General features: G+C 36.6%; 1 protein-coding gene across 3 annotated transcripts in view; it reads left to right on the top strand.

The window, feature by feature from the left end:
- LOC126174971 (MOB kinase activator-like 2) overlaps window positions 1–7232 on the top strand; it is a 355251-nt gene extending 348019 nt beyond the window's left edge. For all 3 annotated transcript variants that reach the window (XM_049921443.1, XM_049921442.1, XM_049921441.1), the window contains exon 5: window positions 396–7232. In XM_049921443.1, coding sequence (XP_049777400.1) covers window positions 396–910 — 515 coding nt within the window. In that variant the 3' untranslated portion in view covers window positions 911–7232. The remainder of the gene's footprint in view (window positions 1–395) is intronic.
- The last annotated feature ends 8590 nt before the right edge of the window (window positions 7233–15822 follow it).

The raw sequence follows: 15822 nt of genomic DNA, 5'->3' as shown, positions 1-15822 counted from the left end.
GTTGTCTTTGTTTTTCTATTTCAAGAATAATGTAATTGGATGGATAAAAAGTCTACTCTCCAAGCAGTGTCCATCCAATTACATTATATTGCCAGAAATTGATTGTTTTCATTGTTATATTTAAAGAATAAGATTCAAATAACGTTAATATCACAATTATAAATGGCTCCTGACACACACACACACACACACACACACACACACACACACACACACACACACACACACACACACACACACACTTATTTACTTACTTAACTTAACTTAACTACTAAGTAAATAGAAATATTTCTATCAATGTTTGACTGTAGAGAATTTGATATGCAATCTTGTTGTTATGTTAATAGCAGAAGCTTTCTAAATATATATATTGATGATGGTTATATTGTTCACAGGAAATGAATTTCCCAGTTCATTTGAATCTATTGTTCGAAAAATCCTGAGGTTATTGTTCCATGTTTTGGCACATCTATATCACTGTCACTTCAAGGAAGTGGTTCTACTAAATTTACATGCACACCTGAACTGTGTATTTGCCCATCTGACATTATTGAATGAACGCTTTCAACTTATAGAAGTGAAGGAGACAGAAATTCTGCAAGACCTAGTGCTTGCATTAAAAGTTCACTCGGACGCTCCAGAAACGAGCACCAATGGTGAAGATGGTATCCGTGGTAATTCGGACAGTAAACAAAGTAGTGGTGATGCCACAAGTCAGTCACTTTCTGCTGGTGAAACAACACCAATGACAGCAAATAATATAGGGACTGAAAATGAGCAGGATACTGAATCAGGAACAGGGATACCAAGCAGTTCAAAGTCGGATCTGTTGACTTCTGTGTCGGAGAAAGAGGCTAAGAAAGAAGAGTCTTCAAAAAACCATGATGGTGTACAGGACGTGTCTCACTAGCTGAAATGAGAAGTGTGTTGTTAAAGTTTGGTGTTTCCAACAAGGTGAGGAGTAAGCATTTACTGTGTAGATTGAGTTAACTAGACATAGATTATAGCCAAATGAGCCAGAAGAAATAGAGCAGTTATGCAAGATGGAAGGAAGCCTTTAAAACCGTCCCATGGATCATTTGCTAGGAATTTAATGTGACAGGCTTTCTCCAACCCTGTGAGAAATATTGTGATTTGTTGTTTGAATACACTTTTTTTATTCCAGTTGATAAAAGAATGTTTGTGAATATTTTTGTCCTGTTAATTGCAGTGAGGTACCATATAGGTTGTGACTGCTAGTTATTTAAAAGCATTTTGTTAGTATTATTTTCAGGTGTGTGTTCATGAAGTGCAATTTTGGGTTGTCTATTTTACCATTGTAATATAATGTAACAACAGATTTTGTAAGTTGTGCATTTTGCCATTATTATGCACCTACTATGTTAATTGTAAATACAAATTTATTGGTTTGTCATAATTTTCATATAAATTCCACTCTTTTCTTCAGAAAAGAAATTATGCAGACTGCTGAAATGGCTCTCCCTGTCGACATGATAAGGGTTTAGAATGATGTGTTTCGTATGTAATTGTGCAATTTTAATCATCAAAATATTGTTAAACATATTTTGTTAATGGCGCAGTTTTATCCTTGCTTATGTGTTATACCAAAGCTATGGAAGTTAAAAATGAAAAAAGAAAAAAAAAATCTGAATATTTTTGTATGTTGCTAAGTGTTGTTAAAATGTCAGCAAACCTACCATCTTGCAATTATGTGACAAGTAGGTCTTAAAATTAAAATATCACATACTTGCTATTGAAATCCACTCCTTTAAGAACAAAACATTGTTATAGACTAGTTTGTAAAACAAGCAATTAAATATATAAATATATATTATGTGTGTATATATCACTCACAATAATGTTGTACACTGTTACACAAGTATTTATATTATACAGAAATGCTTACTTATTGCCTTGTTAATGTTACTATAATTGTTATATAATATAAGAATATGAAGAGAGAAAGTAACTTATATAGAAGAATATGTTATCTACAGTTTCCTTAAAATAATGTCTGGCCCTTGTTTACATGAAAGTATGCATGCATTGAATATTGAAAGTTAGTGGAGGAAAGATTTTAATTGTGCCATTGGTAAGCCAGAACACAAAAAGAAACTATAAGCATTATTTTATTAAATTTCCCTCTGACCTCTTTGGGGTTCCTAGTTGTGTCATACTTAAATCACTAGTTTCCCGTGATTTAATTGGATATATTTCATTATTAAATAAACTGTGAATTTGATGTCTGTGTTTATTTTAAGGGGCCTTCTTTTGGAAGTTTTCACTTGCCAGCTATTACTTTCCACATAGCAAACATTCACTAAAGTTTTTTTGATATGTTTTAACATTTCCCTCTGCTTCTGAAGTTTGAGTGTATCTAAAATTGATAATTTTCATCTTTTTGTAAGACGTAAAAGATTGAGTTATCAGTTTGTAGCACGTTTACTGCATAGTTGGGAATATTATCGAACGAAGATTGATATATTACTGCTGGAATTATAAGCTCTGTTCATTGAATTGTAAAATTGTAGTCTCACTTGCATTTGCCCTGTATGCAGTTTAAAGGTGTTTTTTTTTTTTTTTTTTTTTAAGGGAAAGCTAAGAGTAATGTGTTAATCCTGTTTATTGTGCAGCATACATGTTGTGTGCTTTGTTTAAGATCCATATAGCAGGAAGATCCACATAGTTCTGCTTTTTATCGCTACAGCACAAGATCCACATATTTATGTTCTGTTAAACAAATCTGTGTCAGAACAGTAATACTGTAGCTGTATTCCATACTCTGTAAACTATCAGTGGGTGTAAGCTAAACTTTATTGACAAACATCATATAATTTACAACCTAGTTACGATGTTGTTTTACAAGACTGGACTAAGTTGCTTCTCTTATCGTCTTCTTCAGCCAGGTTTGGTTGATTAATTCTGAACCCTCATGGCCTGCTTGTTATAATTTGTTGATGCAGACCTTCTACTTTAATGGCTAATGTTCTCTCATTTCATGCATTTACTTGCACTCATTTCAGTTTGTGATAAAAACTGTAGTAGCATATGTGCATTAATTTTTGCACCTAAGTCTCTCGGTGTGTCATTTCATGATCTGATTGCCGTCTTTTCCTCATAAATGTGTGTTTCAAATGGGAATGATGTGCCTCAGGGTAAACATTGGTGTCGTGAAGCTCTTGCCTTTTTTTCAGATATCACTTAAGTAGACTTTGTACTCTATTCCTGAGATCATTTTTGCTTCATCAGGATGGTTAGGCTCAAAAGCCATGTATGTACTTGCATTTACACTTATAGTCTGTCCACATCCACCAGGTATGTCAATTCAGAATAGATTTAGTAGTGTTGATGAATAGAAGTATATGAAACTGATTTTGACTTTGGGGAAAAATATTCTTAAAAACTTCACAGTTCACATTTTGATTATCGCTTTTAGTTGCCAGAGTTACAGTTTGATTATTTCTCTTAATTGCCCCATTGCAGGATGGCATTCATCCAAGAAATTGTGTGTCCTTCTTTAAACAAATTTTAATATAATTTTTTATATCTCTGTGTTGTGTACTTTTTGATTTTTTAAAGAAATCATTTTCCATGGCTCACCAGTCAAAATAATTTTAAGTGGACAGTTGGGAGGAGCAACTATTTCAGTTTTCTTTAGGGAATACCTGCTTGTATAATCACTTAAAGATAAAGTAACATGTATTGGTGGAGATTATGTCCAAATTTTAAACTTGTAAGTTGCAATTTTATCTGTAACATTTTTTATCACTTCCATTGTTGGGCATTATTTAATGGAATCACTTTGAATAGGTTTCATTTTAACTGTTATAAAAGGGAACTATGGAATCTGGTGACACTCTCCATTTGATGGTTTCATCACTGCTTTTATTTTTTGGTTTGTAATCACCATGATAACACAGGTTTTTATTATTTTGGCAGTACATATTCCTAGAAATGCAGTTGAATAGTGTAATTTGATTCTACTGCCAATGTGGTCTGGATGCTGAAATTATATATGGGTAGTATAGATCTGCAGAAAAAGTAAAGGAAGTCTATGAGGAGAATGCATACGAAAGGGAATTAGAAGAAGATTGTGGCAAGAGGCAGAATTCAAAACACAGAGGACAAACCACAGTTTCTCGGAAGCCAACTGGGAAGCAGCATAAAATAATGGCACCCTCTACAAGAATTCTGTTTGGCCAGAATGGAAGATATATCCTGGATGCTAAAACTTGCGGGAATGTTGGTCGATTTATCAATCATTCGTGTAATGCAAACCTGTTTGCCCAGAATGTCTTTGTGGACACACATGATCTCAGATTCCCGTGGGTGGCATTTTTTACTAATTCATTTGTGCCAGCCAATACAGAGCTAACATGGAACTATGGCTATGATGTGGACAGTGTTCCAGAGAGAGTAATCATTTGTAAATGTGGTGAGACAAATTGTCAGGGCAGGTTGCTATAAAGAACTGCAGTATTATGCTGTGAAGATAACCGGTCACATGGAGCTCGCTCTCTTTAAAAATATATGTATATGTATATATATTTTGAGAGATGTGTTCGTAAGTGAATTCTGTGATTATTTATTATTTCACCAAATTTAAATGTAAAATGAACAAATATTTATGTGTAACTGTTTCAGTATCATTTGATTAATTAGTTTATTCATGTAACAGAAACAGCTGTGTCCATACTGATGTCAAGATACCTATTATAATTTTGGGTAGCATAGTACTTACTTGTGTCTGATGTTTGTAAATGCAGCAGAACATTGTGGTTATCACATTTTACTAGCAAAGGCAACAAATTTCAACTTTCGTAGTTCCTAGACTGTTTGTTCAGAATATCGGGTCCTTGTTCTTTGATTTTGCATGACTCCTGTATTGTCAGACTTCATATTACCCTTGTCTTCTACCTGCTTGCTTCTCCTTATTAATTTTGGTCTGTTCTATATCTTCCAGTAGTAAATATTGATGATTAGGTTATATTAATCATCATTGTTGGAATTGAGAACAACTGCTTACTAGGGTCAATTGTAAAAATGTAGCTTCAAAATTCACCTTATCTGAGAAAACATTAGTGTTAGATTGCAGTTAACGGTGTGTAACTGCAGTTGAATCACTATATAATTTAAAAATTTTACTGCAAGGATTTTGCCAAAATAAGTAATCAGGGTGATTACAGTAGTGTTTCATTGAAAAGTAATTTACATTATTCAAGAGATAGCGTTACCTCCTCATGGAAAAAAATAATCTTTTGATCCTCATGGGGAAAAAATAATCTTTTGGTAAATGCTTCTGGACAATTAACCAAATGTTGAGTTTCATTTCATTTTTAATGTTGTTTTTACATTAGATGAGATGTGAGAACAGTGTGGCAGTAGCAGAAGATGACAAAATATTTATAAATGATTTGCTTGTAGTTAGTAATATAATTGAAGTTTGTTGACACAATTCTGCACATTTGGAACTGAGTTACTGTTAAGAAACAGTAGTAATGATAGTTTTTCTGAAAGATCTTTCCTTCACTGAACAAGTCGCAAATGCAGAAAATACTTTCATGTTGCAGCCAGTTCACTTCCTGTCTAGGCCTTCCCTGTTCCAGCATGGCAAATTGTACCTGTTAGACAGACTGAGCACATTATAAGTATTTGTGATTTCTTAAGTTGTTTGTGGTTTTTTGTTCCTTTCATTTCTGATGGAAAGAAGAGTAGATCTTTGCAAACCATGTCACATTTGAAAGGTGTAAAAGTTCATTACTCAAGATGTGTTAAAGTTAGGGGTTTTTATTGATTTTTAAGTGGATTAGTTCTACCTCCTAAAATGTATTCTCATACCATCATTTCAGTTTGTGATAAATATTGAGGGGAGGGGGTGGAAACAGTATTTAATGATTTTCATTTTCTTTTCAGAAAATCATCTTATATCACTTATCCTACAGAACACAGCTTTTGTTAATCGAAAGAATTAAATAATTTATTTTTGTATAATGTAAAATGGTGAGTCACAGACTGGCCACTTATTATACATGGCAAATGTAAGTGCATTACCTCAACAGCGGGTAAATGTTTATGCAGATCTGTACTGTAAGAATGCATTGATTGTTCTGCTTTGCCATGTTTTCCCTAATCTTAAATGAATATATTTTAAGTGAATCTTAGTAAGTATGTAGCAGGCTGTGGAACTAAGTTACATTTTTTTAGTTTTGTTTGTATTTCACTGTGTAGTGTTGTTAATTGATGTATGATATGTTGATTTGAGTACTTTATGTTTAAAAAAAGATGAGTCAAAAAATGACAATTGTGGTTTATTTCTTAATTTTCTTCCTGTGTAGGAATTGTGTGTTTACTCTTTTATTTCTGCAAATTAACATATAAGTATTTGTCTGTACTTCCATCTGCATGATACAGTAATTTATTGCTGTATGATCAATTTCAAATCATGAATTTTTACTGACTAGTAGTAAAGTCTGTGTCGTGCCCAGAAGTGCTAATAGGACTAGATTGGTCTGTTTGCACTAAAAGTGCCCATTTGAGTACAGAGAAACCAAAAATTTTAGAATGAGAAATAAGATGTTAAATACTTGTATTTTCTGATTACTGTTGGGCATGAAGTGCTTACAGTGCATAATATTGTAACTGTAAAAGGCTTGTAGTGAATTACCTCCATTTAATGTTGATGCTAGATCAGAAGCAGCAACTTTTTGTAGGTTTTTTCACTCTACAAAATTCAATGCAGCTTTCAAGAGGTATTTTTTTATGTGTATATATATATAACTACATCAGTTTCCACAGTTTTCTCAATTGCTGAAGTAATTAAGTAACGAAAGCTCTGTTAAATACTGCCTAGTTTTACTTCAGCAGTGAACATTCTGAAATATAAAAATGATTGTCATAAATCTTTTAGCAATCTGTTTACATTTTATACTGACTTTTTCTTTTTATTTTGTACTACACAAAATTCAGCACCATAAAATTAATATCTTGTTAGTACTTCACTGATCATTGTGATAGTACTTTTGGTGAAACTTCATTCATTTCTCCCTTGTTGTTATAGTGTTCTAGTGCAGTTGATGTCCTACCATTTCTATGAAATGTTATATGTGTATATTCTTTCCTCCAGTTTCTCTGTACAGTGTACTATGCTTTGCATGTTAAGTTTCAGTCTTTTGTTATGTATCTACTGTAATTATTAGTTATACTTCCTGTAATAAAATGTTGCTTTCACAGATTATTTGTCCAATCTACAGATAACCATGTCCAGGAAAAACACATTCTTTAACTTTTCAAAGAATGCAAAACATTGAAGCAAAATGACACACGTCTTTCTGCAGTGTAAACGTTCTAGTGTGCAACAACTCTACTGGAAGTAATTTTGAAGTATTGTGTAAGCAGTTTCTTTAGTTCATATACATTGCATAAAGCACTGCTTTGATGCTGTAAAAAAACAGTTGCGATATGATTCACAGATGTGTTGTCAGTCAGGTAGAACTAGGTTGAAAATTTTTTTTTTTTTTTACAGATACGAACTGAAAATGATCGTATATGAAACTTCCATATAATGAAAACAATTAACACTATTTTATTGTTCACATTGATCCACAGGATGTCAGTCTGTTCATAATAAGAGTTAGTAACAATTGTAAAGTAATTTACAGAAGTCAGAAGCATGTTTATGCTATTATTGTTGCTGCAACATATGCAACATGCAGAGATCTTAAAGAGTGTGTGGTCCTTCTCTGCATCACATTGATCTGAAGGTGACCATTTGAGCTGGTCAAAATCATTAATCTAAACACACGGATGTGACTGTCTGGAAATAAAAATTATTTTAAGAAATCCAGCAATCATTTTCATCTCCAGATGATAAACATATCATGCTTCATAAAACAATTTGGTGATAGCTTGGAGCAGAGGTCTGCAGAACAATAACAGAAAGCTGAAATACGTTTGTTAGTCCACCTACCTTCTATTCATGTAGCTACTAATCCCATCTAATAAAATTTCATCTTAGTTCTGGAGAAGTTATTGTAGAATGTAAATACTCACCAAAAAGCAGAAGCATTCAGTTGTCAATAGGCACACACGAAAATATGAGTACCAACCAGCTATCCACAAGGATGAATGAATGGCCACCTCAAAACTATTATCAAGAACAAAGTTGACTACCTGGTAGCACAACAATGAACCAACTGGATCCTTCATTCCACACCAACTTCTCTGAACTACATAGATGAGAGTTGCCCTTACAGCATATTCTCCACTCCTGTAATCATCCAGGACTCAATCTCAATTAACTTATTGTCCCCACACCATCTAACTGACAATTTCCCCTTGCTATGTCCTGTCACCCCCCTTCCAATCCATGTCCCCATGTCACCTTCAGCGTGTGCTGCGGCCCACAGTTTGCTATAATTGTGCCAGCCGATATAGCTGCCAGCTTACCTTCCTGCATTCCTAGCCTGCAAACTGGCCACCTCCCTGTGAGCCACCAGCCACTGAAACCCAGTCCCTCTCCCAGCCTCCTGCCTCTCTTTCTCCATCTCCCTCTCCCTCTACTCACCCCACCTGACGGTACCCCCACCACAACCAGTATGTGTGTGTGTGCCTATCAACAACTCAACACTTAAGATATTTGTTGAGTGGTCTGCTTTAATACTAAAGTATTTAAATTTCATTTTCATTAGAATCTTAATTGTAACATAGACTCCAGTGTGTTCCCCAAGTCGTTTGTGCTCTTGTCTGACAGTGTAATTTCCAGCAGGAACTAGTGGCTAGTTGTACAATGTTGTTAGAAAAGTAAAAATGATTCAGATTTGTTCCTGTGGTAATATATATTCTCTCTCTCTTTTTTTAAACAGTTTAAGGATAGATAAACCTGCTATAAGATTGCTGAGAACAGTTTTTGTGTCATAGAATCTACTTGTCTGACTCCTCTTTAAAATTCTCAACTTCTCATTATCCTGAAGAAATCTAATGGACACTGTGAAATTGACAAAGATTAGTGTTTTAGAAATCAGAAGATAGTGTGGGTGAACACTGATTGTGCCTGTCACTGTCAAAATGAAATTGGCGATAAGTTCTTGCCCTTCCCACCATAACTGTTGTGCATTGTCTCAATCACAGACTGGGAACTCTGCATGTAATCCATGCTAAGATACACATGAAACTGTGATATTGATCATAACAGAACTACTGTTTTACACTTAAACATCCTTTATCACTTGATTATAGGCATGCAATTTCTCTGCAATATTCTTCAGTGAGCTTACGGTCTTGCTGCAGTGCTAATCCTGTTTCCTGTCAGATCACCAGAGTTAGGCACTTTAAGGCTTGGCTAGTGCCTGGATGGGTGACAGTCCGGGTCTGCCAATGTTTTGTCCTTCTCAGTGAGAAAACAGCAGTAATAAAGAATTTTGTAGGCATTCTGACAGCTTTGAGCATAATAAACACATTTAGTACTTCAGAGTAAGGCCATTTAAATTACACATGCAAGGATGATACAGTAAGAGTTCCACGATGTGAAAAGGAAATCTTAGTCTGCAGTTCTGATTAACTACTCCTGAGTAATCTGCAAATGGTATTTGTAATCGTATTTTACATTAAATGACAACTTCAAGGCATTTGAGACAAAATCAGTGGGCCAGATAGTGTGCTGAATAACTTGTCATTTCCAAATGAATTTCCTCTCTGCAGCTGTGTGAGCACAGATTTGAATCTTCCTGACATTTAAAACTGTGTGCTGGACTCGAACCCAAACCTTGGACCTTTGGCTTTCGTGAGCAAGTCGGGCAAGTGCTCTACCAACTGAGCTATACAAAGCATGGCAAACTACCCTCCCTCATAGCTCTGTTTCCCCAGTCTCATCTCTCCCACCTTCCAAACTTCACCAAAGCCTCTTGCATACCATACGTTATTAAAACTGTTGGAAGAAAGGATATTGCAGAGAAATGGCTTAGCTATGCCCTAAGGCAGGGCTTCACAACATACGTGCTCGCGGAGCTAGCTGTGAGCAGCAAGGCGCGAGCACGGAGCAGCGCGAGCGCACTACCCCCACTACCGGACCAGAGCTGAGAGTGGGGAGAGTCATGTGGGGCACACAACAGCTGCCGCCAGTCAATGTAAATCCGCGGCCACCTGCAGGGATATCACTCACGAATTATTACTGCGACAATTGAAACAAATAAAGGAGAATGTACACGTGCCACATAATTTTATTAGCTTAGTGTATGCCTCTACATTCGTATTAATTTGTGAACTATTACACAATAACAGGTGTCACTGAAGTGTGAGATTTTCGGTTATCTTGTACTTTTTGCCCTTTACAATTGCGTCTATGTTCGGAGTAATTGTTCTTGTGCATCGTAGGCGCAGCGTGCAGTTAAAATTTTGATCAGACAATGCGTTTCTCAGGTGCGTCATGTTACATTTCATTGCAGAGAACAGTTGTTCACAAACATACATGGAACCGAACATTGATATTATTGTAGCCGCCAGTTTGTGCAAACGAGGAAATCTATCCTGAGGAAAGTGTCTGTAGAATTCCAAAATGTTTTTCTTGTTCTGAAATTTGTCTCTGTATTCTCTGTCACACTGCAGGTCAATAATTTCTAGTTGCAGCTCAGGACGAATCTCTTCAATATTCACTGAATATGGAGAGTAGAACAGATCAAAATCACTGTCTAGTGCTGTCAGATCTTGAAAGCGTTGATCAAATTCTTCCTTAAGGGCAACTAAACTATGGGAATAACGTTCACAGTCTTTGTGAACATCTTGCATGGATGATAATTTAGGAAGATGAGCTAGATTTCCTGTTTCCAGCTGACTCACCCAAAGTGTCAATTTCATTTTAAAAGCTCATATTCGATCTATGAAATGAGTAATTAGCAGATTTTTACCTTGCAGTGAAATGTTCAAAGCATTCAGATGGCTAGTTAAATCTGCTAAGAATGCGAGATCACATTTCCTAGAAGGCTCTTTCAATTCAGGAACACACATGTTATTTATTTCCATGAACATATTTATCTCATCTAATAGGCAAAAAAATCGATTTAATAATTTGCCACGACTAAGCCAGCAGATCTCGCTGTAATAAGGCAGGCTGCCACACTGGCTTTCTACATCCTCAAGAAAGCTTTTAAATTGCCTGTGTTGTAGCCCATGCTTCCTTATATAATTGGTTGTATGAACAACAACACTCATTACATTTTTTAGTGTGATACTCTTTGCACATAAGTTTTCCTGGTGGATCACACAATAAACACCCCATATTTCATTCATCACGGTCAGTTTTTGCATTTTCTCCTTCAACAGTGCAACGAAACCTGATTATTTCCCTGTCATCGCTGGTGCACCGTCTGTAGACACTGAAACTAAAGAATTCCATGACAATCCTATATTTTCAACACTTTCTTCAATACTACTTAAAATATCACCTCCGGTTGTAGTGTTCCTCATGGCTACTACATCGAGGAGCTCCTCCCTCACCTGAAGATCTCTTTTAACACCTCTAATAAATGCCTACAACAAATTATTGAAAAAATAATGGTTCGGGCACAACCTATACATTTAGTATTCATAGATATAGAAAAAGCCTATGATAGTGTGCCTTTATCCAGTTTATGGAAAGCTCTAAATCCAAGAATAATTAAAGCAATTCAAAATATATAAAAATTCTATTTCAAAAATAAAAATTGGTAAATATTTATCACATGGATTCCAAGTCACAAAAGGATTACGTCAAGGATGTAGCATTTCACCTACATTGTATAAAATATATACAGAAGTAACTTTACAGAATTGGAAGAAAAAATGTCACGTTATGGGAATACCAATAAATGATAGAACAATATACTCGTTACAATTTGCATATGACCAACTGATTATAGCCCAAGACTATGAGGACGTAGAGTATATGACCAGAAAATTGATTCAAGAATATAAAAAATCAGGTCTAAATGTAAACATGAATAAAACAAAGTACATGGTAATTGGTGGAGTGAATGGAGACTTAATATTAGAAGAAGGGATGGGAACAATAACAGCTACTGAGGAATATAAATATTTAGGTGTGAAAATTACAAATGATGGGAAACAGGACAAAGAAATTAGATCAAGAATAAATTCTGGAAAGACGACAAGCTCTTTATTGAATGGAATTCTCTGGGACAAACACACAACAACTGATAACAAAATAAGGATTTTTAAAAAAAATAGTTAGGAGCATTATTACATAAGGTTCAGAAGTGTGGACAACAAAATGGCAACTGAAATCAAAATTATTAGCCACAGAAATGGATTTCTGGAGACGTTCACCAAGAATATCAAGACGAGAAAGAATAAGAAATGAAGTAATCAGAGACAAGATGAAATGTAAAAATTCAATTATTGATTTCATCGAGCACAAACAACTTAAATGGTATGGACACATCAGACGAATGGAACAGGAAAGGCTACCAAAATGCATAATCGACTGGGTACCAATTGGAAGAAGAAAAAGGGGACGACCACCTGATACATGGAAACAGGGAGTTCAGTCAGCAATGAGGAAGAACAACATTCCTGAAGATTTATGGACAAATAGAGAAGAGTGGAGAACAATAATTAGTGACTTAGTGTAATCTAGAATAGGTGCTGGAAAAATGTACTCACATTGTAAATCCAGAATAATAAATCATAATAAATATGGCAAGCTGCTCTGTTCCAGTGATATCAACACTTTTGTCCAGAGCTATAGAATAAGCCATATAATCTTTACAGATATTTGCAAGCTTGCTCTGGACGTCGTCTGCCATGTTCTGTATGCGACGCATAATGGTCATGTTAGATGATGGCACAATCCGAAACTGTTCAACTTGAGATGGACACAAATGTTCCGTTGCAACTACGAGGGCAGTTCAATAAGTAATGCAACACATTTTTTTTCTGAAACAGGGGTTGTTTTATTCAGCATTGAAATACACCAGGTTATTCCCCAATCTTTTAGCTACACAACACTATTTTTCAAACGTAATCTCCATTCAATGCTACGGCCTTACGCCACCTTGAAATGAGGGCCATTCCACTGGTCGATGTCGGAGCCAACGTCGTACTGCATCAATAACTTCTTCATCATCAGCGTAGTGCCTCCCACGGATTGCGTCCTTCATTGGGCCAAACATATGGAAATCCGACGGTGCGAGATCGGGGCTGTAGGGTGCATGAGGAAGAACAGTCCACTGAAGTTTTGTGAGCTCCTCTCGGGTGCGAAGACTTGTGTGAGGTCTTGCGTTGTCATGAAGAAGGAGAAGTTCGTTCAGATTTTTGTGAACAATTGTGACAGCACTACCAACAGAGATGTCAAGTTGAGCACTGAGTTGTTTGATGGTGATCCGTCGATCATCTCGAACGAGTGTGTTTGCACGCTCCGCCATTGCAGGAGTCACAGCTGTGCACGGCCGGCCCGCACGCGGGAGATCAGACAGTCTTGCTTGACCTTGCGGCGATGATGACACACGCTTTGCCCAACGACTCGCCGTGCTTTTGTCCACTGCCAGGTCACCGTAGACATTCTGCAAGCGCCTATGAATATCTGAGATGCCCTGGTTTTCCGCCAAAAGAAACTCGATCACTGCCTGTTGTTTGCAACGTACATCCGTTACAGACGCCATTTTAACAGCTCCGTATAGCGCTGCCACCTGTCGGAAGTCAATGAAACTATACGAGATGAAGCGGGAATGTTTGAAAATATTCCACAAGAAATTTCCGGTTTTTTTTTCAACCAAAATTGGCCGAGAAAAAAAAACGTGTTGCATTACTTATTGAACTGCCCTCGTACGAAACATTCTTTTATTAAATCGCCATCAGTGAAGGGGCGCAGGGATTTTGCTAAAAGCAAAGCAATTTTGTAACTCACTCTGAGAGCTGCCTCAGTTTCTTTTTCTTCGTCATCCAGATCTTCTTTGGATAGCTTTCTTTTAAGTTTAATAACTTCCTGTGCACGATCTGGTCCATCACATTTTCCACTTCCGTAGTCTTTCGCATGGTACGACATATAATGTCGCTGCAAATTAAATTTCCTAAAAGAATTCAGTGTTTTGTGACATACTAAACATTTTGCAACACCATCTTTTTCTGTAAACAGATACAATTCCTCCCAACTGCGAAAGCATGGTTGGGGTTACACAACGGCGACTTCACATGATTCTTAACCAGCGAAGTGACTGTTAGAGCTGATCGTAGTACTTTAAACGTTACACAGTCGTCGCGATTTGAATAGGCAAGCTGCGGCCCTATTCAAACATGCACGCATTTCCCCTCCCTCCCCGCCCTCCCTACTCTGTGACCTTGCACCTGCTTGCGAGCACGTGCCTGAGCAGACGCGAGTACTTGCGCTCAAAACCGGCCAGTTGTTAAGCCCTGCCCTAAGGAATGTTCCAGAATGAACTGCTGTGGAGTGTGCTGTGATGTGAAACTTGTCAGATTAAAACTGCCTACTAGATTGAGACTTGAACCTGGGAGATTGCCTTTCATGGGTAGTTGTTCTACCAGTTGAACTATCCAAGCACCACTTGCCACCCACCGTCACAGCTCTATTTCCACCAAGTCCTAGGGTCAAGCCCTATCTGGAAAATAGTTTTAATCTGCCAAGAAGTTTCAAATCAGCGCACATTCTGCTGCAGATAGAAAATTCTTTCTGGAAACATTCCCTCGGTCATGATTAAGTCATTTCTGTGACATTTGGAAGATAGAAGAAAAGGTACTGACGGAAGTAGAGCTGTGACAGTGAACTGTGAGTCATTCTTGGAGAGCTATTGGTAGAGCACTTGCCCTGGTCATAGGTTTGAGTCCCGGTCCAACACAGTTTTAATCTGCTGTGAAGTCCATGTTTCAAAATGCTGCTCTTAGGTGACACACCATTGTTTGTATTATAAAACCATAGTGGCATTGTTTGTATTATAAAACCACAGTGGAGCCTTGTTTTTATTGTTTCTGTATAATTGAAACTAGGTTCATTAGTGTCATGTTCCATGGATCATATGTACAATTACTCATAGTGAAGTAGAATGTGTCATTTTACATTCACATTATAGATTCACAATATGGTTACACGCTGACAATTTACAATTTTTTAAGCTGATATGAGTTAGTAATGCCTGTCCACCTCCTCTTACACAATACAAAGATAGAAATTGTACAGAATGGGAATTGTCAAGAATGAAACTTTTCAGCTACCTTTCAAATTTAACATTGCTAGGTTCTTCCTTATTTCAATGCAATCAAAAGCTGTTTCCAGTTCATAAGAACTTTATTCAGTTGTGCTTTTTATCATCACCTTGTGCTGTGTCATTCACAATTACCTTTTCCCACACATTATCATATGAACTATGGACGAGCGACAACAGGCAGATGCCGTATTCCTAAATTTCTGAAGAGTGTTTGACATGTGCACCACTGCAGACTGTTAATGAAGGTACAAGCACATGGAATAGGTTCCCAGACAGGTAAGTGGCTTGAATACTTCTTAAGTAATAGAACAGTAAGTTGTCCTTGACAATGAGTGTTCATCAGAAACAAAGGTATCATTAGGAGTGCCCCAGGGAATTGTGATAGGACAGCTATTATTCTCTGTGTACATAAATAGTCTGAAGGACAGCATGGGCAGCAATCTGCAGCTGTTTTCAGTTGCTGCTGTGCTGTACGGGAAGGAATCATCATCGAGTGACTGCAGGAGGATACAAGATGATGATGATAAGATTTTTAATTGGTGTGATGAATGGCAGCTAGCTCTAAAATAGTTAGTTAATGCAGATGAGTAGGAAAGACAACCTGTAGTGTCCAAAT

Source organism: Schistocerca cancellata, chromosome 3, assembly GCF_023864275.1.
Source record: "Schistocerca cancellata isolate TAMUIC-IGC-003103 chromosome 3, iqSchCanc2.1, whole genome shotgun sequence".
Taxonomy (NCBI): domain Eukaryota; kingdom Metazoa; phylum Arthropoda; class Insecta; order Orthoptera; family Acrididae; genus Schistocerca; species Schistocerca cancellata.
The sequence above is the reverse complement of the archived record's forward strand: the minus strand, read 5'-3'. Positions and strand labels throughout refer to the sequence as shown.